This window comes from Somniosus microcephalus, chromosome 24, assembly GCF_052327205.1.
Source record: "Somniosus microcephalus isolate GS21.2 chromosome 24, FLI_Smic_1.0, whole genome shotgun sequence".
In the NCBI taxonomy this organism is placed as follows: Eukaryota; Metazoa; Chordata; class Chondrichthyes; order Squaliformes; family Somniosidae; genus Somniosus; species Somniosus microcephalus.
The window spans coordinates 27,811,476-27,836,628 of NC_141010.1; the positions used below are offsets into that span (position 1 = coordinate 27,811,476).

General features: G+C 44.9%; 3 protein-coding genes across 3 annotated transcripts in view; all 3 read left to right on the forward strand.

Annotated features, from left to right (window-relative positions):
• LOC147101147 (acyl-CoA-binding domain-containing protein 4-like) overlaps positions 1-5,603 on the forward strand; it is a 274,772-nt gene extending 269,169 nt beyond the window's left edge. Inside the window, exon 16 of the mRNA XM_085966359.1 lies at positions 5,291-5,603. The gene's annotated coding sequence lies outside the window, so the exon portion shown is untranslated. The remainder of the gene's footprint in view (positions 1-5,290) is intronic.
• Positions 5,604-14,226: 8,623 nt separating this feature from the next.
• LOC147101150 (protein HEXIM1-like) lies at positions 14,227-16,168 on the forward strand. The gene has a single exon (XM_085966364.1). The coding sequence runs from the start codon at positions 14,336-14,338 to the stop codon at positions 15,275-15,277; it is 942 nt and encodes a 313-aa protein (XP_085822490.1). The 5' UTR covers positions 14,227-14,335; the 3' UTR covers positions 15,278-16,168.
• A 3,179-nt stretch (positions 16,169-19,347) lies between these two features.
• The window catches only part of LOC147101151 (uncharacterized), a 219,692-nt gene continuing 213,886 nt past the window's right edge, over positions 19,348-25,153 (forward strand). Inside the window, exons 1-3 of the mRNA XM_085966368.1 lie at positions 19,348-20,083; positions 20,330-20,392; positions 20,549-20,690. Of these exons, the coding sequence (XP_085822494.1) occupies positions 20,566-20,690 (125 nt within the window). The 5' untranslated portion in view covers positions 19,348-20,083; positions 20,330-20,392; positions 20,549-20,565. The remainder of the gene's footprint in view (positions 20,084-20,329; positions 20,393-20,548; positions 20,691-25,153) is intronic.

The window sequence follows — 25,153 nt, forward strand, 5'->3', positions numbered from 1 at the left end:
GCATTAACCCTGTCAATCCCCTTAAGAATTTTATATGTTTCAATTAGATCACCTCTCATTCTTCTAAACTCTTAAGGAATATAGGCATAGCCTACTCAATCTCTCCTCATAGGGCAATCCCCTCTTCCCAGGAACCAGTCTAGTGAACCATCGCTGCACTCCCTCTAAGGCAAGTATGTCTTTCCTTAGGTAAGAAGACCAGAACTGTACACAGTACTCCAGGTGTGGCCTCACCCATGCCCTGTATAATTGTAGTAAGACTTCTTGGGGGAAAAATTGAGTCGCGCCCCCTCTGGGCCGCTAACTTCGCCGGGTTTAGCGCCCCAGAAAAATTAGCACCCCCACGGCCGCAATTGAGTGGTAGCGCCCCAAGAAGGAAGCGGGATGCTACTGGAAGTGCCCCGCCTCCCTCTTGGGGTGCTGCGAGGGAATATCGTGGCGCTGTGGCACGTCGCGCCGCAGTATTGCAGGCCTTCCTCCACTTCTTAAAGGAGAGGGGTCTTGCGCAGCGCGACCTGGGGCCCAGCTGGGCCAGTGGGGATTGGACTGCCGGCAAAAGAGCCCGGCACTCAAGAGAAGTGCCAGGCTCATGGAGCGCAGTTGGCACTCTGCAGGAGAGGGCGGGTCAGGAGGCCGGGGACGGCAGCGGAGGCAGGTGCTGGCAGGCAGCCAGCAACAAAAATGGCCACCCGGCACCTCGCCTTTAAATAGCGTTGCCCCGGCCGCAGGTAGGCCCCCCCTGACCCCGTCGGACATAGCGTCCGGCGGTAAGTCGGGGTGCTACCGAAGATCGCGGCCGGGGCGTGAGCGGGGCGCTGCACACAGCAATGACGTCATCGCCAGTGGCGCAACGCCGTGGGGCGCTAACGGTTACCGCCGCCGCTAACCTCCTGCTGAATTTTGCGGGAGGCTTTGGCGGTGCCGCGCCCGATCGCTAGCTGCTTTGTGCCCCGTTAGCGCCCTCTTAGGGAGGCGCAAAGCAACTAAATTTTCCCCCCATTACTCTTATACTCTAATCTCTTTGTAACAAAAGCTAACATACCATTTGCTTTCCTAATTGCTTGCTGCACCGGCATATTAACTTTCTGTGATTCATGTACAAGGACACCCAGGTCTTTCTGAGTGCAAAAATTTCTCACCATTCAAAAAATATTCTGCTTTTTTGTTTTTCCTAAAGTGGATAACTTCACACTTCCCCACATTGTATTCAATTTGCCGTGTCCTTGCCCACTCAGTCAACCTGTCTATATCTCTCTGCAGCCTCCTGGCCTCCTCCTTGCAGCTTACTTTCCCACCTAACTTTATATCATAAGCAAACTCAGTCCCTTCATCTAAGTCATTAATATAGATTGTAAATAGCTGAGGCCCAAGCACTGATCCTTGCGGTACCCCGCTAGTTACAGCCTGCCAACCCGAAGAAGTCCCGTTTATTCCTACTCTCTGTTTTCTGTCCGTTAACCAATCCTCAATCTATTACCCCCAATAGCATGAGTCCTAACTTTGTGTAATAACCTCTTGTGTGGCACCTTATCGAATGTTTTTTGAAAATCCAAATACACTACATCAACTGGTTCCCCTTATCCATCCTGCTAGTTACATCTTAAAAAAACTCTAACAGATTTGTCAAACACGATTTCCCTTTCATAAAACCTCTGTCTAATCATATTGGCCCGTATTTTCCGATCAGAGGCTTCCTGCGTGCGGAGGCCTCCAATCTGGAAAAAATCTACAGACTTACCTGAGGGCTCCTGAGGTCCGGACACTTCCGCTCCTGGGCCTCTCCACAACTAAATGCGCAGAGCCCACATATCCCAGGGGCGCATGCGGTTCGCAAGCATCCCTGGGATCACATGGGCCACGGGGAGCCAATCAAAGAAGGGAATCTCCCTTCATACACTTGACAGATAGACCTGTCAAATATATGAATGGAGATCACCCCAAAAAGACACTAAAACATTAAAAAAAAAAAATTTCAATCACATTTTTAAAATGAGTTGAAATTACAATAAATTAAATATTTTAAACAAAAATTAAATTTTTTGAAAAAAATAATTAAAGTTTTTTACGGGGCTAAAAATAAACTTACCTTTTTTAAAGTATTTTTAAATGATAAATGAGTGAAAAAATTTTTTTTTCCTTTATTCAACTCTTATTCCGGTAAAAGCAGGCCTTACGTCTGCTTTTACCAGGCGTAAGATTTCTAAGGGTTTTCAGCGGGCGGAGGTTCTGCAGAAAAGCGGAACTCTCCCCCCACAGAGGCCCTTCTCCAGGGCAGGCGTCCGATCTGTCAAGAGCATTCTTGACAGATCAGAAATGCCGGTTTTCAGCGCATGTGCTGTGCATGCCTGAAACTGGCGTTTCCGATGACCCTACGGGTGTGTACTCAGCGCGTACACACCCGTAGGGATCGGAATATACGGCCCATTATGATTTTCTAAGTGCCCTGTTACTACATCCCTAATAATAGATTCTAGCATTTTGCCTACTACTGATGTCAGGCTATAGTTCCCTGTTTTTTCTCTTCCTCCTTTCTTAAATAGCGGGGTTATGTTTGCTACCTTCCAATCCTTGGGGACTGTTCTAGAATCTAGGGAATTCTGGAAGATTAATACCAATGCATCCACCAACTCTGCAGCTACCTCTTTTAAAACCCTAGGATGCAGGTCATCGGGTCCAAGGGATTTGTCACCACTTAGTCCCATTAATTTCTCCAGTACTATGTCTTTACTTGTACTGATTTCTTTAAGTTTCTCATTCTCTCTAGACCCTTGGATTCCCATTATTTCCGGAATGTTTTTTGGGTCTTTCACCGTGAAGACAGATACAAAGTATTCGTTTAATGTCTCTGCCATTTCCTTAGTCCCCATTATAATTTCTCCTGTCTCTGCCTTTAATGGGTCCACGTTTACTTTCACTAATCTCTTCCTATTTACATACCTATAGAAAGGTTTACAATCTGTTCTTATGTCTCTTGCTAATTTACTCTCATATTCTTTTTTCTCTTTCCTTATCAATTTCTTGGTCCTCCTTTGCTGAATTCTAAAATCCTCCCAATCTTCAGGCTTACTACTCTTTTTGGCAACATTATAAGCCTCTTCCTTTGATATAACACTATCTTTAACTTCTCTTGTTAGCCATGGTTGGACCACTTTTCCTGTGGGGATTTTGTGCCTTAAAGGAATGTATATTTGTTGTAAATTATGTATTAATTCTTGAAATGCTAGCCACTGCTTCTCTACTGTCATACCTTTTAATCTACCTTAGCCAACTCGCCCCGCATACTTACGTAGTTTGCTTTGTTTAGATTTAAGACCCTAGTTTCGGATTTAACTAAATCACTTTCAAACTCAATATAAAATTCTATTATATTATAGTCACTCTTCCCTAAAGGTCCCTTTACTACAAGGTTATTAATTAACCCTTTCTCGTTGCACAATACTAGATCTAAAATAGCCTGTTCCCTAGTTGGTTCCTCAACATACTGATCTAGAGAACTATCTTGTATACATTCCATGAATTCGTTCTCCACACTAACACTGCAAATTTGGTTTGACTACTGTATTACCCTTGTTACATGCGCTTCTAATTTCCTGATTTATACTCTGCCCTGCATTATAACTATTGTTTGGGGGCCTATAAACAACTCCCACCAATGTTTTCTGCCCCTTGCTGTTTCTTAGCTCCACCCAAACGGATTTTACTTCTTGATTTTCGAAGCGAAGATCCTTTCTCTCTACTGTCTTTATCCCATCCTTTATTATCAGGGCTACCCCTCCTCCTTTTCCATTTTGCCTATCTCTTCTAAAAGTTAAGTATCCTGGAATATTTAGTTCCCAACCTTGGTCACTTTGCAACCACGTCTCTGTAATGGCTATTAGATCAAACCTATTAATTTCTATCTGTGCTATTAATTTATCTATTTTGTTGTGAATGCTTCGTGCATTCAGATATAGTGCCCTTATAGCTCCCAAACCCTCAACAAACCATTACCAGTACTCCAAGACTCCTCAATATTCACTGCTTCCACTTCTCTTCCAAGAACTCTCTCCCAGTATTACCACACACATCCACCCAATCCCTAATTCTCCAACATTCCACCATGCCCATATTTTGACATCTCAAGCCCACTCTCATACACCCCAGCATTCCCCACCAGCACTTCCACTCTTCCAACACACCATTCCCGGTATTCCCGTATCTAGAACCCACCTCCCCCACTACTCTGAGACCTAAGGCCCTCCCCATACACACAGACCCAACCACTCCTCTATTTCTCCTTCTACCCACTAGCCCCCTCGCATGGTTTGCACACCCCTGGACCATTCTCCCACTACTACCAATGACATCACCTCTTCCACCCGCAGTATTGCCACATGCCTCCAACAAACAACCTGGGACATCTTCCCCACCACCTTCCCATATATCCTGCATTTAAAAAGGTTAAACATAAAATTGAGTACAGTACATAGGTAAATAAACATATGATAACCAAGGCCGCTGATTTACAATGAAAATAAGGACATAATCGCAAAACAAGTGGAAAACTACCATTAAACACTCTCATAATACTTTGTAATAAAAACTCAATTTCACTTATTCGACCAATAATCAATTGCCCTGATAATATGTCAACCATTGCACAGCATAAAACATGGCCTAGAAATCGGATAAAGCCCGAAAACGGGAGTGGCCACTGAGGTTTGCTCGCGCCCGTAAAACAGTCACAGGCAGCACCGCTAATTTGGTGCTGCTTGCTGATTTGAATGACTGCAGTGCACAGCCTAGCGTGGAACCACTGCTTCAGGCTGTGCGTTCAGCAGGAGGCCCAATGTAGTGTGGCCGAAGCATCCCTGGAGCGAGGCAGCCTTTTCTTAAAGCAAAGCTGTCAGTTTAGAAAGCCCTCGAGCCCTTAAAGGGGAACTGCCTTCCAAAATAAAAAAAATCATTTAAAAATAGGCAGTCTTTAGCCCTTAGAGCTCAACTGCCTTCTGAAAAAAAGAAACACATTAAAAATAATTCCAAATGACGGTCTTCACCTCACCCCCCGCCCGCCTTGGAGGAGGCGATGCTGGCCATTCTTGGCATGGGCATGGCTGAACCCTTGGCCAGTGGTGAGGCTGAAAGAATACAAGATGCTGATATGCTCGTACATTATCTTCCTTCTCACATCCCACTTCCCCCTCATCCCAGTCTCTTCTGATGTACAAGCTGCGCATGGTGTAAGCATGCAGCTCTTACTGTCCCACCCACCTCTCACCACAATCTTATCCTTGTGCCTTCCTCATTTCAGACACCCAAGAAATCCAGCATGCCCAGCCAGTGGTTGACCAAGAAGTGGGAGAGAAGAGTGAAGACGAAGAAACACCGTCACTCGATTTCACACTCCCAACCACCAGCTCCTCGAGGTCGTCCTGCAAAGCTATCTAGTGTCCCCCACTGAAAGTCAGCAGCCTTCCACCAGCCATGCTGCAGCCACTGGGGTAGCACTGCGTGACATCAGTAGGATAGGCAAAGGTACACGCAAGACAGTCACTGAGGGAATGGACAAGGGTGATTAGTTGATTTCTTGATGTCATATTAGCTGCATATATGGATAAATTGCATTGGAAAGTTTGCTTTGTGGTGGCTTTTATTTCAGCATTGTGGCCACGAGAACGCTGTAACAGAGGGAAGGTGTGGTGTGGGACTAATGTTGAAAGGGGAATTTTGGTTGTGATCACTGGTACTGCAGGCGGATAATCCAATCCCGGATATCCCGGTCAGAAAGGGGCTGTCTGGGTTGCATCCTTCCTTCCGCTTCCTCCTCTTCTGCTTCTTCATCTTCTGCTTCTTCCTCGTCCCTCTGCGAGCAGCTTGTCCCCTTTGCTAGCTCTGCTTCATCTCCATGCGCCCCCCAGGATTACAAGGAAGTGGTCGTCTCAGAGGCAAGATACTGCGGGTGCTGGAAATCTGAAATAAAAAACAGAAAATGCTGGAAATACTCAGCAGGTCAGGCAGCAATTCGACCTGAAACGTTAACTGTTTCTCTACAGATGCTGCCTGACCTACTGAGTATTTTGAGCATTTTGTCTTCTCAGAGGCATTCCTTTAACATCCAAAGCCTTGTAAGCATCCAGCAGCACTCACTGCACACTTTAACAACTTTTACATGTACTGCACCAAGCCACTACTTCAATAAAATATAAAAAGCCCAAAAGCTGAAACCCAAACTTAACTGAAAGATGTGTGTCCCTTTAAGAAATGTCTCTGCAGTGCTGCTAAAAGTACATTCTTCCGTTTTTTTAAAATTCATTCATGGGATTTTGGGATCGTAGGCAAGACCAGCATGTATTGCCCATCTCTAGTTCCCCTTGAGAAGGTGGTGGTGAGCCGGCTTCTTGAACCACTGCAGTCCATGTGGTGAAGGTACTCCCACAGTGTTGTTAGGGAGGAAGTTCCAGGATTTTGACCCAGCGACGATGAAGGAACGGCTTCCAAGTCAGGATGGTGTGTGACTTGGAGGGGAACTTGGCGGTGGTGGTGTTCCCATGTGCCTGCTGCCCTAGTCCTTCTAGGTGGTTGAGGTCGCGGGTTTGGGAGGTGCTGCCGAAGAAGCCTTGGCGAGTTGCTGCAGTGCATCTTGTAGATGGTACACACTGCAGCCACGGTGCACCGGTGGTGGAGGGAGTGAATGTTTAAGGTGGTGGATGGGGTGCCAATCAAGCGGGCTGCTTTGTCTTGGATGCTGTTGAGCTTCTTGAGTGTTGTTGGAGCTGCACTCATCCAGGCAAGTGGAGAGTATTCCATCACACTCCTGACTTGTGCCTTGTAGCTGGTGGAATGGCTTTGGGGAATCAGCAGGTGAGACACTCGCCGCAGAATACCTAGCCTCTGACCTGTTCTTGTTGCCACGATATTTAGTGGCTGGTCCAGTAAAGTTTCTAGTCAATGGTGACGCCCAGGATATTGATGGTGGGGGATTCGGCAATGGTAATGTCATTGAATGTCAAGGGGCGGTGGTTAGAAGCTCGCTTGTTTCAGGTAAGTCATTGTCTGACACTTGTGTGGCACGAATGTTACCTGCCACTTATCAGCCCAAGCCTGATTGTTATCCAGCTCTTGCTGCATGCGGGCATGGACTGCTTTATTATCTGAGCAGTTGCAAATGGCACTGAACACTGTGCAGTCATCAGCAAACATCCCCACTTCTGACCTTATGATGGAGGGAAGGTCATTGATGAAGCAGCTGAAGATGGTTGGGCCTAGGACACTGTCCTGAGGAACTCCTGGAGCGATGTCCTGGGGCTGTGATGATTGACCTCCAACCACCACAACCATCTTCCTTTGTGCTAGGTATGACTTCAGCCAGTGGAGAGTTTTCCCCCCCCGATTCCCATTGACTTCAGTTTTACTCGGGCTCCTTGATGCCACACTCGGTCAAATACTGCCTTGATGTCAAGGGCAGTCACTCTCACCTCACCTCTGGAATTCAGCTCCTTTGTCCATGTTTGGACCAAGGCTGTAATGAGGTCTGGAGCCCAGTGGTCCTGGCAGAACCCAAACTGGTTATTAGGAGTAAGTGCTGCTTGATAGCACTGCCAACAACACCTTCCATCACTTTGTTGATGATTGAGGGTAGACTGATGGGGCGGTAATTGACCAGATTGGATTTATCCTGCTTTTGTGGACAGGACAAACCTGGGCAGTTTTCCACATTGTCAGATAGATACCAATGTTACAGCTGTACTGGAACAGCTTGGCGAGGGCGGCTAGTTCTGGAGCACAAGTCTTCAGCACGACAGCCGGGATGTTGTCGAAGCCCACAGCCTTTGTTGTATCCAGTGCTCGCAGCCATTTCTTGATATCACGTGGAGTGAATCGAATTGGCTGAAGACTGGCTTTTGCGGTGGTGGGGACCTCAGGAGGCCGATATAGATCATCCACTCGGAACTTCTGGCTGAAGATGGTTGCAAACGCTTCAGCCTTGTCTTTTGCACTCACGTGCTGGGCTCCACCATCATTGAGGATGGGGATCATCATGGAGCCTCCTTCACCCGTTAGCTGTTTAATGGTCCACCACCATTCACGACTGGGTAGGACTGCAGGGCTTTGATCTGATCCATTGATTGTGGGATCGCTTATCTGTCATGCTGCCTCCACTTTTTAGCATGCATGTAGTCCTGTGTTGCAGCTTCCCCAGGTTGGCACCACATTTTTAGGTACGCCTGGTGCTGCTCCTGGCATGCTCTTCTACACTCCTTATTGAACCAGGTTTGGTCCCCTGGCTTGATGGTAATGGTAGCGTGAGGGATATGCCGGGCCGTGAGGTTACAGATTGTGGTGGAATACAATTCTGCTGCTGCTGATGGCCCACAGCACCTCGTGGATGCCCAGTTTTGAGCTGCTAGATCCATTATGAATCCAACCCATTTAGCACGGTAGTAATGCCACACAACATGATTGAGGGTGTCCTCAGTGTGAAGATGGGACTTCGTCTCCACAATGACTGTGCAGCGGTCACTGTTACCAATGCTGTCATGGACAGATGCATCTGCGACAGGTAGATTGGTGAGGACGAGGTCAAGTAGGTTTTTCCCCTCGTGTTGGTTCTCTCACCACCTGTCACAGGCCCAGACTGCCAGCTATGTACTTCAGGACTCGGCCAGTAGTGGTGCCACTGAGGCACTCTTGGTGATGGACATTGAAGTCCCCCACCCAGAGTACATTCTGTGCCCTTGTTACTCTCAGTGCTTCTTCCAAGTGGTGTTCAACGTGGAGTACTGATTCATCAGCTGAGGGAGGGCGATAGGTGGTAATCCGCAGGAGGTTTCCTTGCCCATGCTTGACCTGAAGCCATGAGATTTCATGGGGTCCAGAGTAAATGTTAAGGACTCCCAGGGCCACTCCTTCCCAACTGTATACCACTGTGCCGCCACCCCTGGTGGGTCTGTCCTGCTGGTGGGACAGGACATACCCAGGGATAGTGATGGAGGAGTTCGGGACATTGGCTGAAAGATATGATTCTGTGAGTACGACTATGTCAGGCTGTTGCTTGACTGGCCTGTGGGACAGCTCTCCCAATTTTGGCACAAGTCCCCAGATGTTGGTGGTGAGGACTTTGCAGGGTCGACTGGTCTGGGTGTGCCGTTGTCGTGTCTGTAGCCGCTGTGGTTTGGAGAAGGCGTTACGGCATGCAGCAACGCCGAACATAGCAGTCGTAGCATCAGATCAAGCGTTGCACGCCGATTGACGTCATGATCTACTCATTTGAATTTGAGAGGCCAGCGCTGGCAATGGCAGCGCTATGGACCTCAGCAAAATGGCGCTGCTGTGTCCCACGCCGGAAGCGGGTGGAAGCGAGGTGGCCGCCATTTTTTGAAGAAATACGGCGCAAAAATGCAGCGTTATGGTAGGGAATTTCTAGACCCATGTCTTCCAATTTACTGTGCGCAACTTGATGGGAGTATTTTGTTAATATTTTTTCAAATACAATTTATAGCATATAACCTGAATGTTATCTTAATTGTTACTATAAGTTATATCAATATGAAATGCTACAATAGTAAAACACAAAATTAAAATTCTTAGTGCAACAAAAGCTGGCTAGGATTCTGGGCACAAGCTCTTATCAGGGCCAGTGTAAAGAAACTTCATCATCACTGTTTGACCACTGACTGGAACACTGTCGAATCTTCCTCCTCTGATTTCTCTAGTCACGTTCAAGAGATTCAAAATCTTACTCATTTGTATTTGCCACTTTTTCTATGATTCAATCATTATGTATACCGCAACAGGCTATTGAGTGTACTCTTTTGTTTGGGTGATTAAACAAAAAATCTGTAACTTAATAAAACTTTAAAGGGACCTCAACAAATTAAATTAAAATTTCATTGGCCGGGGTGATGATGCACTCCAGTCCCCGCGGTGCCCACCGGTCGCGGAAGGCCTCGAGCGTGCCGGCGGACACCACGTGCTCCATCTCCAGGGCCACCCGGGCGGGAACATGGCCGCGGAAGAGAGGCAGGCAATCGGGCCGAATGAAGCTATTGAGTGTACTCTTTTGTTTGGGTACGTAAACAAATTATCTGTAAATTAACAAAACTTTAAATGAAACTTAACAAATCAAATTAAAATTGTGTTGTCCGGGTTGATGATGCACTCCAGTCCCCCCGGCGCCCACCGGTCGCGGAAGTACTCAAGCGTGCCGGTGGACACCGCATGCTCCATCTCCAGGGCCACCCGGGCGCGAACATGGCCGCGGAAGAGAGGCAGGCAATCGGGCCGAACGAAGCTATTGAGTGTACTCTTTTGATTGGACCAAAAACAAATTATCTGTAAATTAGTCAAACTTTAAATAAACCTTAACAAATCAAATTAAAATTTGGTTGTCCGAATTTAGCACTCCAGTCCCCGCGGCGCCCACCGGTCGCGAAATGCCTCAAGTGTGCCAGCGGACACCGCGTGCTCCATCTCCAGGGCCACCCGGGCGTGAACATGGCCGCGGAAGAGAGGCAGGCAATCGGGCCGAACGAAGCTATTGGGTGTACTCTTTTGAACAGTACTTTTAACAAATTTGACTGTAAATTAAACAAACTTCAAATGAAATTTAAACAAATCAAATTAAAATTGTATTGTCCGGGTTGATGATGCACTCCAGTCCCCGCGGCGCCCACCGGTCGCGGAAATACTCAAGCGTGCCGGCGGACACCGCGTGCTCCACCTCCAGGGCCACCCGGGCGCGAACATGGCCGCCGAAGAGAGGCAGGCAATCGGGCCGAATGAAGCTATTGAGTGTAAAGCCTCCCAAGTGCTAGGTATCACTCGGACACTTCAGCTACGGTTATCTTTCTCAGTCTGCTCCCTACACTGGCCTATTCAGGCCTTCAGATAACCAGGTTTCCAATATCTCCCTGTCGACAACTTTCAAAGACTCAGTAACTGCTGTGCCTAACAGCTGAAGAAGCTTGATTAGGCTTCTGGGTATTACAGCTACTATTTGTTCACTGAAGGACAGTTTTAAAACTCCAATGTGTGGGCTTATACAGAGCATGGCATCAAGAAAACATTGAGCTTAAATATCCTTCCTTTGTTCCACCATCAGATTTCCAGTTATCATTCTTTTGCATTGTCAATATTAGCGGTAATTTTTCATCTGAATCCTTTAAAAATAATCATAAGCTTCAACTTACCATTAGCCATACATGCCAACATCAAAGTGAATTTGTTTGTGACCCGTTATTATCATGACGTGGATTGGTTCCCCTCGCTGGTCCAGAGTTAATTGGGACTTCATACATATTTCAAATATTCAAGAGACTAACACCTTCCATGTTCCTCTGCACAAACTCCCAAAAGCTGGCCATCTCTTCCTGATGATCAGGTGGCATAGCTGTACAAGTCTGTCACTCATCGCATTCCTCTTCATAAAGTTAAACACACGAGTAGGCTGGGGTTTGTCTTTGTGGTATCCTTCATTGACGAGTCAAATTCTGATCATGCCAACTGCTTTTCTTCCTATTCTTCTCAGGGTCCTGTCCAGCAGCTTCTTTTCTTTTTCAAGCCACTTTCCACTTGGACATTAAGCTTTGCTTGCAGAAGGACATGTGAGGATTTTGTTGTTCTTCCTTTGCCAGTCCTATATACTTGACCTGCTCATATTTAAAATACCTGCTATTTCTCCACTCCCCCTTCTTCTCAGCAATTTTTTTTAAAGCACCTGCAGCAAGAATTGGGTGGCACAATGGGTTAGACATAGGCTTTCACCTATGTGGCTTGAGTTCAAATCCAGCCCAGACTATTGGGATGAAAGTCTTCTCTACTGGCTGTAAGGGCCCTTTGTGCCTGCAGCACAAAACCATCTCTAATGTGGCATGAATTATCAATCTCACTTAGCGGCATCCCATCAGATACCATGGGAATTAATGTACATTATGTGGAAAAATATTAAACTCCATTTTTATAAAAATGTTCATGAACTGGGATGGGCAATAAACACAATCTTGTCAGCATTTCTCACATTCCAAGAACAAATTTTTAAAAAAGTACCACATAAATGAAATAATCAATTTTGCTATGTCCATGTGGTACATGTGATAATGTGAAAAGTTATATATTATTTTTCAGTTGAACACCATTGTCCAGAAAAATGCTCTTAATGTCATGGCATAAACCTACAAGGCAAATCTGTGTTCTTCTTTGCAGTGGCTAAGTAAATATTGTTAACTATAATAGATAAGATGGCTCACTTACATAAAAAAGAGCCATATAATAAAAAGGATAAAATACCTTGGACTGTGTTCACGGTTATATTATAGATTCTTGGGGTTTGGCCATATTCACATATTGTGAGAACAATGTCATCCAACTCCTTCTCTCCACAATAGAGTGTTACAGTCTTGAAAAATATGTTCAACTGCTTGGTATTCTCCATACAGAAGATATTATCATATTGTGTTGCCTCATCCTCTCTTCCTGTCGTGCCTTGCTAGCTCACACTCACCATTCACTTACCAACATGTTGCAGTTAATCTTGTAACACACTCCTAATTCATTGTTTTTGAATGTAGGAGGGAGGGCTATGCATTTCCCTATTATAGTATAAATAAATGTTCTTTTTAAAACAATTTGACAGAAAAGATCTCTAGCTTGTCATACTAGAGCACAGCAAGTATCACTAAAGCTAAATAACTTTAAGACATAAAAAATTAGATGTGATTAACAAACTTGTAAATTTTTGCAGTTAATTTCAACTGAAGCCTGTTTGAGAAGTGCATGTTTCTATTCTGATAGGTTGCATCTTGCTGTGAATGTCATTTGAATCGCACAGCAGTGTCCCAAAAATGGCAGATAAGATTGAGGCTTTAGCGAAGATGGTAAAAGCAAACTTGAAACACAGAATTGATAGTATATGAAGGAGAGCGGAGAATGAGTCTACTCTCTCTAGCCAACATACATACAGTACTTGAGCTTGTTTCTGGATTTAGGACATTATCTGAATCTCTCGATTCAATTATTACCAATAACTCCCTCTCGTTTCATCAGCAATAAGTAGTACACAGGAAACTAGATATTATATTGAGTGAAAGAAAAATTGAATGTAACAGTGCTTTGAACTAGAGTGTTCAGTCATTTGAACGAGGGCTCTGATTAATAAGCTTTGGGGAAGTACGGATGTAATTTGTGCTGAGCCCGACTAGGCCTCTGGAAGGCCGCCGCTCGCTTCCTCCACCGTCCGTTAAAGGCGCTCGGAGTCCGGTCAACTATACGGGGAAACAGCGTGGTCTGAATTGAACTGCTGAGCCAAATAAGGTGCGTTTTTGCAAAATATAGATCCTCCATTTTGTTTTGTGTCCGCGTTTGACATGTTGATATTTTTTTCACTTTATTTTGACGGTTTAAGCCCGATTGATCATTTCGCCCCTCAGAAACGTTTTCGACCAATATCCTTCCACCGGCGACACACAGTCCCGTGCAATGTATATAACGGGGGCCTCGCTTTACCGCCGATATATTTTTCGGAAGGTGGGTGGCGGGTGTAAGGAGGGTTAATAAAAGGAATCTTTCACTCGGATATTAACGGCCTGGCCCCCGGGCCCCAACAAACGTCTCACTCCGATTCACAGCTTCTACGTGACTGTTTGGATTGATTCACTCTTCGTAGAGGTATTATGAATAAATAAATAAAATAATATATATTTGAAACAAAATGAACAATAGAAATGCTAATAAATGAGCAGAATTGTTTAAAATTGTGAATTCCATAAAGAGAGTGCGGAATTAACATATGCAATTACATTTTGACTTATTCCTTACTATGTCTACCCTCCGCCATAAAAGTGGTAGAGTCGCCTCAGTGCCCGGCGCAGGGATATTTCTCGATTCAAACCCAAAGCGTTGAAGGGGGCGGTCCTGGGCACGTGATCGTGATTGACAGCGAGGGCGACCAGACAGACAGCGCCTCTCAGCTGGCAACGTTCCATCAGTGGGCGGGCTTACTCCTCAATACAGCGGACAGGTGGGCCTGTCGTCGTCGTTTGTCATTGGGCGGGTGGCCGCTTTCCCGCAGTGGTTTGTGGGAGTTGTAGTCTCTCGTTCGGCGGTCCGTGTTACGGGTGCGGAGGCAAAGGACTACAAGTCCCGTCAGCACCGGCGCGAGTGGCACATGCGCAGTGGGGCGTCTCACTTCTATATAAAGGCCAGCTCGGGTGCCAACCGCAGCAGTTGAAAGGAGAAGCGAAGTGAAGCGAGTGTGTTGAGTCGGGTGGGGGGGAGGGTGGCGATGCAGGGTTGGCGAGTGAGCGCTTCATTTTAAAAGAAATAAGCTCACACACAGCTGGCCTGTTGACCCTCGGTCAGGATGAGCGGGCCAGTGATTCCCGCGGGTACGGATGACTTTCTCGCCCGTGTCGGGGAGGGGGAGCGGGGCCAGGGTCCAGATGAGCAGCCCCTGATGCTGGCGCATCCGTCGCCAACCACTCGCCCCAGCGTCGCCCAGCAGCAGCAAGAGCGGGAGGCTCCGAGTGGGGACAGCAGAGGGCGAGCGCCGCCGCCGCTTCAGCAGCTCAGCCAATGCGCGAGTGACGCTGAGCCCGAGCAGCCCGGCGCCGCGCCGCAAGGAGGAGGTAGCGGCGGAGGAGGAGGATCGGGAGGAGGAGGAGGGAAGAAGAAACACCGGAGGCGGCCGTCCAAGAAGAAGCGGCGCTGGAAGCCCTACTTCAAGCTGTCGTGGGAGGAGAAGAAGCTGCTGGACGAGCGGGAGAGCGTGCGGGCGGCCAAGACCCGGGCCGAGATGTTCGCCAAGGGCTTCACGGTGGCCCCCTACAACACCACTCAGTTCCTGATGGAGGAGCACAACCAAGAGGAGCCCGATTTGAACACCGGCGTCTGCCCCAAGCGAGCCAGCAAGTCGGATGACACCAGCGAGGAGGAAGAGCTGGAGGAAGAGGAGCAGGACAGCGGCAGCGACGGCATGGGGGGCGACGGCAGCGAATTCCTGCAGAAGGACTTTTCCGAAACTTACGAGAAGTACCACGCCGAAAGTCTGCAGAACATGACCAAACAGGAACTGATCCGAGAGTACCTGGAGCTGGAGAAGTGCCTGTCCAGGCTGGAGGACGAGAACAACCGGCTGAGGTGTCGGCTGGAAGGGAAGAAGATGACCAGGAGTGGCGAGGTTATGGAAAACAGAATGACAGAATTGGAACGAGAGATTGAAAGATTGCGAGCTGAAAACCTCAAGCTCCTGCGAGAAAACGAACTGTACAAACGGGAAAAAAGACTGTCGGAAACTGTTGAATGAAATATGAACTCTAGGCATTATATATAAATCTGTAAATATTTTTAGTCTGTACAGATTCTAGATTTGTTTTGGATTGTTTGGAATTTGCGTTGTATATTTGAAATGATCTAATTGGTTTATTTTTGAAGTTGGATTGGGATGAACCTTTTTTTTTCTTTTACTTTTTAAGTATCTGCCTTTGCAGAGATATGGAAGTAACTTTAACTTGTGTTTTATACAAGTGATCCCCAGCCATCTTTTTCTCTTGCACATTTGTGTAAAACCTTGAACCAAAAGTACAGGCAGTAGAGTATTCTGTACTTTTTTTTTTTTTTAATTGGGTTTAACTTTTTTGGTGGGGATGTCATTGCCTTATTTTAAATAGTTAGCTTTCCTGTCTGTTTACTACAAACTTCGAATTCCCTGAAATGTTGCCAATGAGTAAATGCCTACGGTACACAATCCTGCACTGCCTCCACACCGGAGGAAGCCTTAGCCAAGCTTTTTTTATGCATGGTTTTTTCCCCATCTGCTGCAATCTGAGGGCTGTTGATCCCTCTTGCAGGTCAGATATAATTTTACCCCTTCCCTGCTTCAAATATTAATCTAGTTAATGGTTTTGAATCATTTTCTACTGTTCAACTGTGCCCCACGATCTGTGTTAAGAGGTGCATCAACTCCAAACCAGTTGGACAAATCAAATTTAGATGTGTACAAGCCCTCAAACACAAGTTTTAAACCATGGGGATTTTCTGTCTAGCTGTCATTGTGTTTCAATGATCCTCCTATTCTGCATCTATTAAATAAAAAAAATATATATAATGTGGTCTACCAAGGAAAGTTGCAAATCCATCACAGTATGTCGTTTTTGTTTTGCATTCTTGTTAATAAAAACTGGTTTAAAAAAAAAAACTGAATAATCCCCCAAGAATAAACTTGGAGGCCAGTATCAAGATTTTTGGGGATAAATTTGTAAAATGTACCTTTTCAATGGCTATATATTCAATTTAAAGAATAAAATTAGTATGTCTTTTTAAAAAAAAAAAAAAAATTTTTTTTTATTGTACCTTGTATATGAAAGTGGAGAATAAACTTCGGTGCTCCTAGTGAAGTGATTTTTGGTGCTTGGCATCATGGTTTAGAATTCTGGATAACCCAGGAATAAAATTCTAACAGGACTAGACAGACTAGATGCAGGAAGGATGTTCCTGATGGCGGGGGAGTCCAGAACCAGGGGTCACAGTCTAAGGATAAGGGGTAAGCCATTTAGGACAGAGATGAGGAATTTCTTCATCCAGAGAGTGGTGAACCTGTGGAATTCTCTACCACAGAAGACAGTTGAGGCCAATTCATTAAATATATTCAAGAAGGAGTTAGATATATTTCTTTAAAGCTAAAGGGATATGGGGCGAAGGCAGGGACAGGGTACGGAGTTTGGATGATCAGCCATGATCTCATTGCATGCCGGAGCAGGCTCGAATGGCCTACTCCTATCTTCTATGTTTCTATGTAACCCAAGAACTTGAAAATACATCCAGCCATGGGGACTGAAGATTTTTTTAAATTTCTCCAGGGGTGATTCCTGAATTCAAATGATGCCACTTCAGAACTGGTCTTGGTCTTGATGATATAATTGTTTGTCTGGAAAGTACTGAAGTACAAAGGGATCTGGGGGTCCTGGTGCACGAAACTCAAAAGGTTAGTATGCAGGTGCAGCAAGTGATCAAGAAGGCCAATGGAATGTTGGCTTTTATTGCTAGGGGGATAGAATATAAAAACGGAGGTATTGTAGTTATACAAGGTATTGGTGAGACCGCACCTGGAATACTGCATACAGTTTTGGTGTCCATACTTAAGAAAAGACATACTTGCTCTCGAGTCAGTACAAAGAAGGTTCACTCGGTTAATCCTGGGGATGAGGGGGTGATCATATGAGGCGGTTGAGTAGATTGGGACTCTATTCATTGGAGTTCAGAAGAATGAGGGGCGATCTTATTGAAACAAGATTGTGAAGGGGCTTGATCGGGTGGATGCGGTGAGGATGTTCCCAATGATGGGTGAAACTAGAACTAGGGGACATAATCTTAAAATAAGGGGCTGCTCTTTCAAAACTGAGATGAGGAGAAACTTCACTCAGGGTGGTAGGTTTGTGGAATTTGCTGCCCCAGAAAGCTGTGGAAGCTACATCATTAAATAAATTTAAAACAGAAATAGATAGTTTCCTAGAAGTAAAGGGAATTAAGGGTTATGGGGAGCGGGCAGGAAATTGGACATGAGTCTAGGTTCGGAATGGTCATGGCCCTGTGGGTAGTGGAGCGGGCCCAGGGGCCGTGTAGCCTGGTTCTGCTCCTACTTGTGTTCTAATTTTGTGTTAGATTTCAGGAGATGGTTTTATTCCTGTTCCTGGCTGGGGTGGAGATTGCCTTTACAGAAGGTAAGTACTGTAGAAAATATAGGGACAGTGATTTGGAAGAGTTTCGATCGCCTAGATGGGTCGGAGAGGAATTTCCCAGATTTTTTCTCCCAAATTGGCCATTGGTTTTTTTATCTGGTTTTTCGCCTCTCCCGGGAGATCACATGGGTTCGGGTGGGATGGAGAGTGATAAAAGATTTGAGGTTAGGATCAGATCAGCCATGATCTTATTGAATGGTGGAGCCGGCTCGAGGGGCCGATTGGCCTACTCCTGCTCCTATCTTCTATGTTTCTATGTAGATCAGTAGGAAAAGTCCCACATTTTTTCATCATGGGTGGGAAAGCTAGTTTGGGCAAATGTGATTTGGCAAAATACTGGTTTGAAGTAATGATGGATATGACCATTGGATGTGTTTATAAATGACCTTTGGATACGTTCACGTGTAGTTGCCTGTTTAAAATCGAAGAGCTGGCAAAGATAAATCTTCCCAATTTAGTTGGGAAGAGGGATTTTTTTTTTGCCCCGTTTCACTGGATTACTCAAGTGAGCTACTCGAGTCTTAACTGCCCTAAATCAGTTGGTGCAGTATCCCTGCTGCAGTGGCTGAGATTGAACTTGGCACGGCAGAGATCAAATTTATCACATTACTCCGTGGGATTTTGCTTCAATGTACTGTATAGCATTCACCTCGTCTGAAACAAGTCCATTTGAGCTATTTTGATTTGATATAGTTATGACAAAGTATCTACAAAATGTTATTGGGGATAGAAAAGACACTCATAATAGTGGACTTTGGGAAATGTAGAAGATAGTATGAAAAGTTTCCTTTTAAAGGAATGAAGGAAGGCATATTAGACTATTGTAACATGAGTACTAACTTGGACTAATATTTTTAAAAATAACATGTCAAGCAAATTATGGACAGGTGTTTATCTTGCTATTGGAAAAGGGAACAAAGGCAGTCTATACCCAAAACATTTGTTCATTCAAAGGCCAAAAAAATTGGCCTCCATTTTATGCAGTGATGTTTTCAATCCCTGAAGTGTAACTGATACGAGAGACAAACACTGGTAGTGACACTAACTTGAAAAAGCTAAGCAAGTTCTGCCTTTAAGAAATAAAGCCATTGAATCTTAGGCAGACTGCAGATAAGTAAGTAGCACCTTGCTGTGTGAGGCAGATACTGAGTTAAAAGATTTAGCTATTCTATAGATGTATAATATTGCATAGCCTAATCTATGTGCCAATCGAGCTACGTCTTCACCCATCCCTAATCTGAATAATTATACTGCGAATACTCGCATCTTGCTATGCCCTCTAAGCAGTAGGGTGATTGGATGTTGGCACTGGGGGCCAGAGACTTTAATATTCCCTGTGGTTGCTAAGGGTTTTTATTTGGCAGGCTACTAATTATGAGGGAAACAGTGAAGAACCATGTAGAGAATAAAATGGCTGGGAGTACGATGAGATGGAAACATCAAGTGCTCCGTGTCTTTCAAAGCTAGCTATGCTAAAAGATGGAAGGCATTCTTGTCCCCTGTCCCCTACCCAAGTAAGTTTCTGTAATGCTAATTTGTCCCTCATTTCCACTATTTATAACAGCCAAATCCTGCTATTCAATTTTACATGATTGGGAATAAAGATACAAGGGGGCAGATGACTTCTCTTTGCTGTTTATTACAATCATAAATACGGTCTTTATACACATGTTTATGATTTAATTGTCAATAGTGAACGGTGGAAATTTTCCCTCAAGGTTGCAGTACAGGAAACTTTCGTTTAACCGGAGGTTAAATGTCCGGAAAGCTCTATCTACCGGCAAAATTCAGGAGCCGTTTCCTATAAGTTTTTTTTACTTCTCATTGCTTTTTTTTTTCCAGTCAGGCTCTGCAAGGTCTAGCTGAAGCTGTTGCTTAGCTACAGAGACGCTTTTAAGCTGCGGCCGACTGTTTTGAAGCTGTTGCTAAGCAACAGGGTTTGTTGATTCACACGGAGCTCAAAAGCTCCGTATGTTTTAACATTAGCGCTGGTTTCTACGGCAGTTTTGATGGTACGGCACCAGCTCGGTCCAGTCAGTGCCGGATACCAGAAAGTTTCCTGTACTAGGCTAGGGGTTTTGCAGCGTTCAAGGCTGCGTATTAAAGAATTTGAGCGAACACTGGAATATAAAATCTTCATTCATATGGGGTATGTTTCTTTTTTCAGATTCAGAGTCCTTGGGTAGGTGAAGACATGCATGATTATCAGAAAACTTGGTTTTAAAATAAAGGTCCATTTGAACACTTCACAATGCCCCTTGCGAGCGAACTCCAATGTATGAAAATGTTGATTTCTCAAACATACTAGTAGACAATAATGCAGTTCTTCCCTTTTTTACAGATGCATCCAGCCTGTCAGACTACCAACTGTTAAGGTAGGAAAATTTCATTTTTTTTAAATACAGGATTGGAACGCTATTTAGATACGTCATAAGTGGCAAACACAAATGTGCAACTATTTTATTGTTATGGTTTTTTGTTAGCGAGGTCAATGAAAATGTTGGTCACTTTGTTTTTTAAAAATTGAAACAGAATAATCTCAAAAGCATACTCCAGAATGAAGCTGTTACGACCTGGTGAATTTCTTCATATACACTTGCAAATGTTTTATTTTTAAATAGGCACCTTGCTTCTTGCCGTTCTTTGGATACACCCAGTGATCTATCATGACTCCTGACCATCAGGTAGGAATACTACATTTTTGTCTTCATTCCTCATTGTACTTTTTCAGAGATTGCTCATTTTGACTTGGTACCTCTTTGTTCTTGCCAGTTACGAACAGGATGCAATTCTGATCAACTTTTGGAGGCTGTTTTATAACACCCCTTGTATTACTATAGGTCCTTTAACATATGAAATGTTACAAAGCACTTTGCAGCGGAAAGAACTGACACCAAGCAGATGGGAAGAGTCAGAAAAGATTACAAAGCCAACCAAAATGATGGATTTTGAGATTTTAAAGGCAGATGGAGAAGCAGTAAGGTAAAGCAATTTAGGGATGGAGTTCCAGAGGGCAGGGCCAAGACAGTGGAAGGCTCTGCTGCTAAGGGAGGAGCTGTGGTAGAGGAGGTGCACAGCATGTCAGTCAGAGGCCCAAATGGCACCAGCTAGAATGTAGGGCTGGAGAGGATGCAACGACAGTAAGCAGTTGAGATAAGGAAGGGGTTTGCAAACAAGGACAAGAATTTTGAATTTAACGCATTGGGGGAGGTGAAGGAGAGAACTTTGGGGTACTCTGGAAGTTACCGTAGAGGGTGGGATAACCAGCTTTTGCTGGAAATGTGGTGACTGTTGGAACAGAGGTTTCTTGAGGAGGGGCCAATAGCAGTTTATAAGGGATGGGGAACTATGACTTTAAGAAAATTGTTTATGGTGTTGGCAAAGATTGAAGCAAGTGGTAGCTGAGTGTGGAGGTGGTGGGAAGGGGACTGCAGGAGGTGAGTTTTAGAGGAGATGAGGCTTTGGTGGGGAAGGGTGGGGGTTGAAGTTGCAGATTGTTGTCTGGGTGGGCGACAGACGAGAGTGAGAGGGAAAATGGGGAGGAGAGAGAAGGCGGCTGAGGCACCTGTGCAGATTGTCTTCACCTTTGAGACCAAGAAATTCATAAGCTCCTTGCACTTGATGGAGGGGGCAGACCAGTGTTATAGTGAGGGCAGCTGACAGATTTGTATTGTAAATTAGATGTGAATTGTATAACTGATAACATAAGAAATAGGAGCAGGAGTAGGCCATACGGCCCCTCGGGCCTGCTCCGCCATTCAATAGGATCATGGCTGATCTGAATCTAGACTCACGCCCACTTCCCTGCCCTCTCCCCGTAACCCCTAATTCCCTTATCTGCTAGGAAACTGTCTATCTCCATTTTAAATTTATTTAATGTTGCAGCTTCCACCGCTCTCTGGGGTAGCAAATTCCATAGATTTACTACCCTCTGAGTGAAGAAGTTTCTCCTCATCTCAGTTTTGAAAGGGCAGCCCCTTATTCTAAGATTATGCCCCCTAGTTCTAGTCTCGCCCATCAGTGGAAACATCCTCACCGCATCCACCCGATCAAGCCCCCTCACAATCTTATATGTTTCGATAAGATCGCCTCTCATTCTTCTGAACTCCAATGAGTAGAGTCCCAACCTACTCAACCTTTCCTCATACGTCAACCCCCTCATCTCTGGAATCAACCGAGTGAACCTTCTCTGAACCGCCTCGAGAGCAAGTATATCTTTTAAATATGGAAACCAAAACTGCACGCAGTATTCCAGGTGTTACTGATTGCCAGCCCGAGAACGAACCATTTATCCCAACTCTTTTTGTTTTCTGTTAGATAGCCAATCTTCCACCCATGCCAGTATATTACCCCCAATCCTGTGATTTTTTTAAAAATCTTGATCAGTAATCTTTTGTGTGGAACCTTGTCAAATGCCTTTTGGAAGTCCAAATACACTACATCCACTGGTTCCCCTTTATCCACCCTGTATGTTACATCCTCAAAGAATTCGAGCAAATTTGTCAAACATGACTTCCCCTTCGTAAAACCATGCAAATCAAATCAAATCAACTTTATTGTCATTGTTAGTGCACAAGTGTAGTACAACGAAATGTAGGCTTGCGGCTCCCGAGAGTGTACATTTAGATTAAGACATTTAAACATTCAACATACATTTGGCTTGTAATACATTAACATAACCATAATAAAGTGCATTGGCAGATGTGCAGGCTTTAGAGTTTATTTGTGGAGTTCAGTAGGATGACAGCCCTGGGAAAGAAGCTGTTCCTAAATCTGGTCGTACGGGTGCGAATGCATCTCTAGCATCTCCCAGATGGCAGGAGGGCGAACAGACTGTGGCTGGGGTGGGTAGGGTCTTTGATGATGGACCGTGACCTCCGTAAACAGCGTTTCTGGTATATGTGCTCTATGGTCGGTAGCCGGGTGCCGGTAATGCGTTGGGCAGTTTTGACTACCCGCTGCAGGGCTTTCCGGTCATAGTAGCTACAGCTGCCATACCATACTGTGATACAGTTTGTCAGGATGCTCTCTATTGTGCAGCGGTAAAAGTTAGAGAGGATCAGGGGTGACAGGTTACATCCCTTCAGCCTCCTTAGGAAATATAGGCGCTGTCCTATTAAATTATGTTTATCCAAATGCTCTGTTACTGTTTCCTTAATAATGGACTCCCAACATTTTGCCAACCACAGATGTTAGGCTAACTGGTCTATAGTTTCCAGCTTTTTGTCTACTTCCCTTAAATAAGGGTGTTACATTAGCAGTTTTCCAATCTGCCAGGACCTTTCCTGAGTCCAGGAAGTTCTGGAAAATGATCACCAATGCATCCACAATCCCTACCGCCACTTCTCTCAAGACCCTAGGATGTAGGCCATCAGGTCTGGGGGATTTATCGGCCTTAAGTCCATTATTTTACTGAGTACCATCTCCTTAGTGATTTTAATCATGTTTAGCTCCCCCCCCCCCCCCCGCCCATTGCCCCCTGTTTGTCCAGTGTTGGGATATTTTTAGTGTCCTCTACTGTAAAGACTGATACAAAATATTTGTTCAGCGTCTTTGCCATCTCCATGTTCCCCGGTATCACCCTCTAAGGGACCAACATTCACTTTAGCCACCCTTTTTCTTTTTATATAGCTGTAGAAACTCTTGCTATCTGTTTTTATATTTTTTGCTAGTTTATTTTCATAATTTATCTTCCCTTAATTAATCTTTTAGTTATTGTTTGCTGGCTTTTAAATGCTTCCCAATCTTCTATCCTCCCACTAGATTTGGCTAATTTATATGCCCTTGTTTTCAGTCGAATACTACCCTTTATTACTTTACTAAGCCACGGATGGCTGTCTTTTCTTTTACTCCCCTTTTTCCTCAGTGGAATATATTTATCTTGAAAGATGTGAAATATCTCCTTGAATGTAGACCACTGCTCTTGTACCGTCTTACACTTTTTAATCTGTTTTCCCAGTCCACTTTAGTCAATTCTACACTCATACCTTCATAGTCTCCTTTATTTAAGCTTAGTACGCTGGTTTGAGATCCAACTCTCTCACCCTCAAACTGAATTTGGAATTCAACCATATTATGGTCACTCATTCCAAGGGGATCCTTTACTAGGACATTTTTTATTAATCCTGTCTCATTACACAGGACCAGATCTAAGATTGCCTGCCCTCTGGTTGGTTCAGTTACATACTGCTCAAGGAACCCGTCCCTAATACACTCTATGAACTCTTCCTCAAGGCTGCCATGCCCAATTTGATTAGTCCAGTCAATATGAAAGTTAAAATCCCCCATGATTATAGCTGTTCCCTTATTACAAGCCCCAACTATTTCCCGATTTATACTCCGACCAACAGAGTTGCAACTGTTAGGAGGCCTATAGACTACGCCCACCAGTGACTTTTCCCCCTTATTATTCCTTATCTCCACCCAAACTGTTTCACTATCCTGATCCTTTGACCCAATATTATTTCTGACTATTGCAGTGATTCCATCCTTGATTAACATAGCAACCCCACCTCCCTTTCCTTCCTGTCTGTCCTTCCTAATTGTCAAATACCCTTGTATGTTTAGTTCCCAGTCATGATTATCTTGCAGCCATGTTTCCGTAATGGCCACCAGATCATACCCATGTGTAGTTATTTGCACCGTCAACTCGTCAATTTTGTTACGAATGCTGCGTGCATTCAGATAAAGAACTTTCAAATATGTTTTCTGACAATTTATTCCTGCTTTTACCCCTTTTACTACTTTACCTTTATCATTATACATTCTGTCCCTTCCTGACACGCTCTGGTTTTTAATTCCCCCACTGCTACCTTGCTCTATTGCCTTCTCCGCTGTCATTTTTATTTTTCGCTCTTAAAACCTCCCCCCCCCACTAATTAGTTTAAAGCCCTCTCTACAGCCCTAGTTATTCGATTTGCCAGGATTCTAGTCCCAGCACTGGCCAAGTGAATTCCGTCCCAACGGAACAGCTCTCGCCTGTCCCAGTACTGATGCCAGTGTCCCAGGAAGCAAAACCCATTTCTCCCACACCAGTCTTTGAGCCACGCATTTAACACTCTAATCTTATTTACCCTAGCCAAATTTGCATGTAGCTCAGGTAGTAATCCCGAGATTATTACCCTTGTGGTTCTGCTTTTTAATTTGACCCCTAGCTGCTCAAACTCCCTCAGCAGAACCTCCTTCCTTGTCCTATCTATGTCGTTGGTACCAACATGGACCACGACAACTGGATCCTCCCCCTCCCACTCCAAGTTTCTCTCCAGCCCAGAGGAGATGTCCTTAACCCTGGCACCGGGCAAGCAACACAGCCTTCGGGACTCTCGCTCTCGGCTGCAAAGAACTCTATCTATCCCCCTAACGATACTATCCCCTACCACTACAACATTTCTTTTAACTCCCCCCACTTGAATGGCTCCACGGTGCTGTGGCCAGGTTGCTCATCC

Coding starts and splice junctions, on each gene's coding strand:
- LOC147101150 (XM_085966364.1), top strand. CDS start 14,336: ATGAGCGGGCCAGTGATTCCCGCGGGTACGGATGACTTTCTCGCCCGT.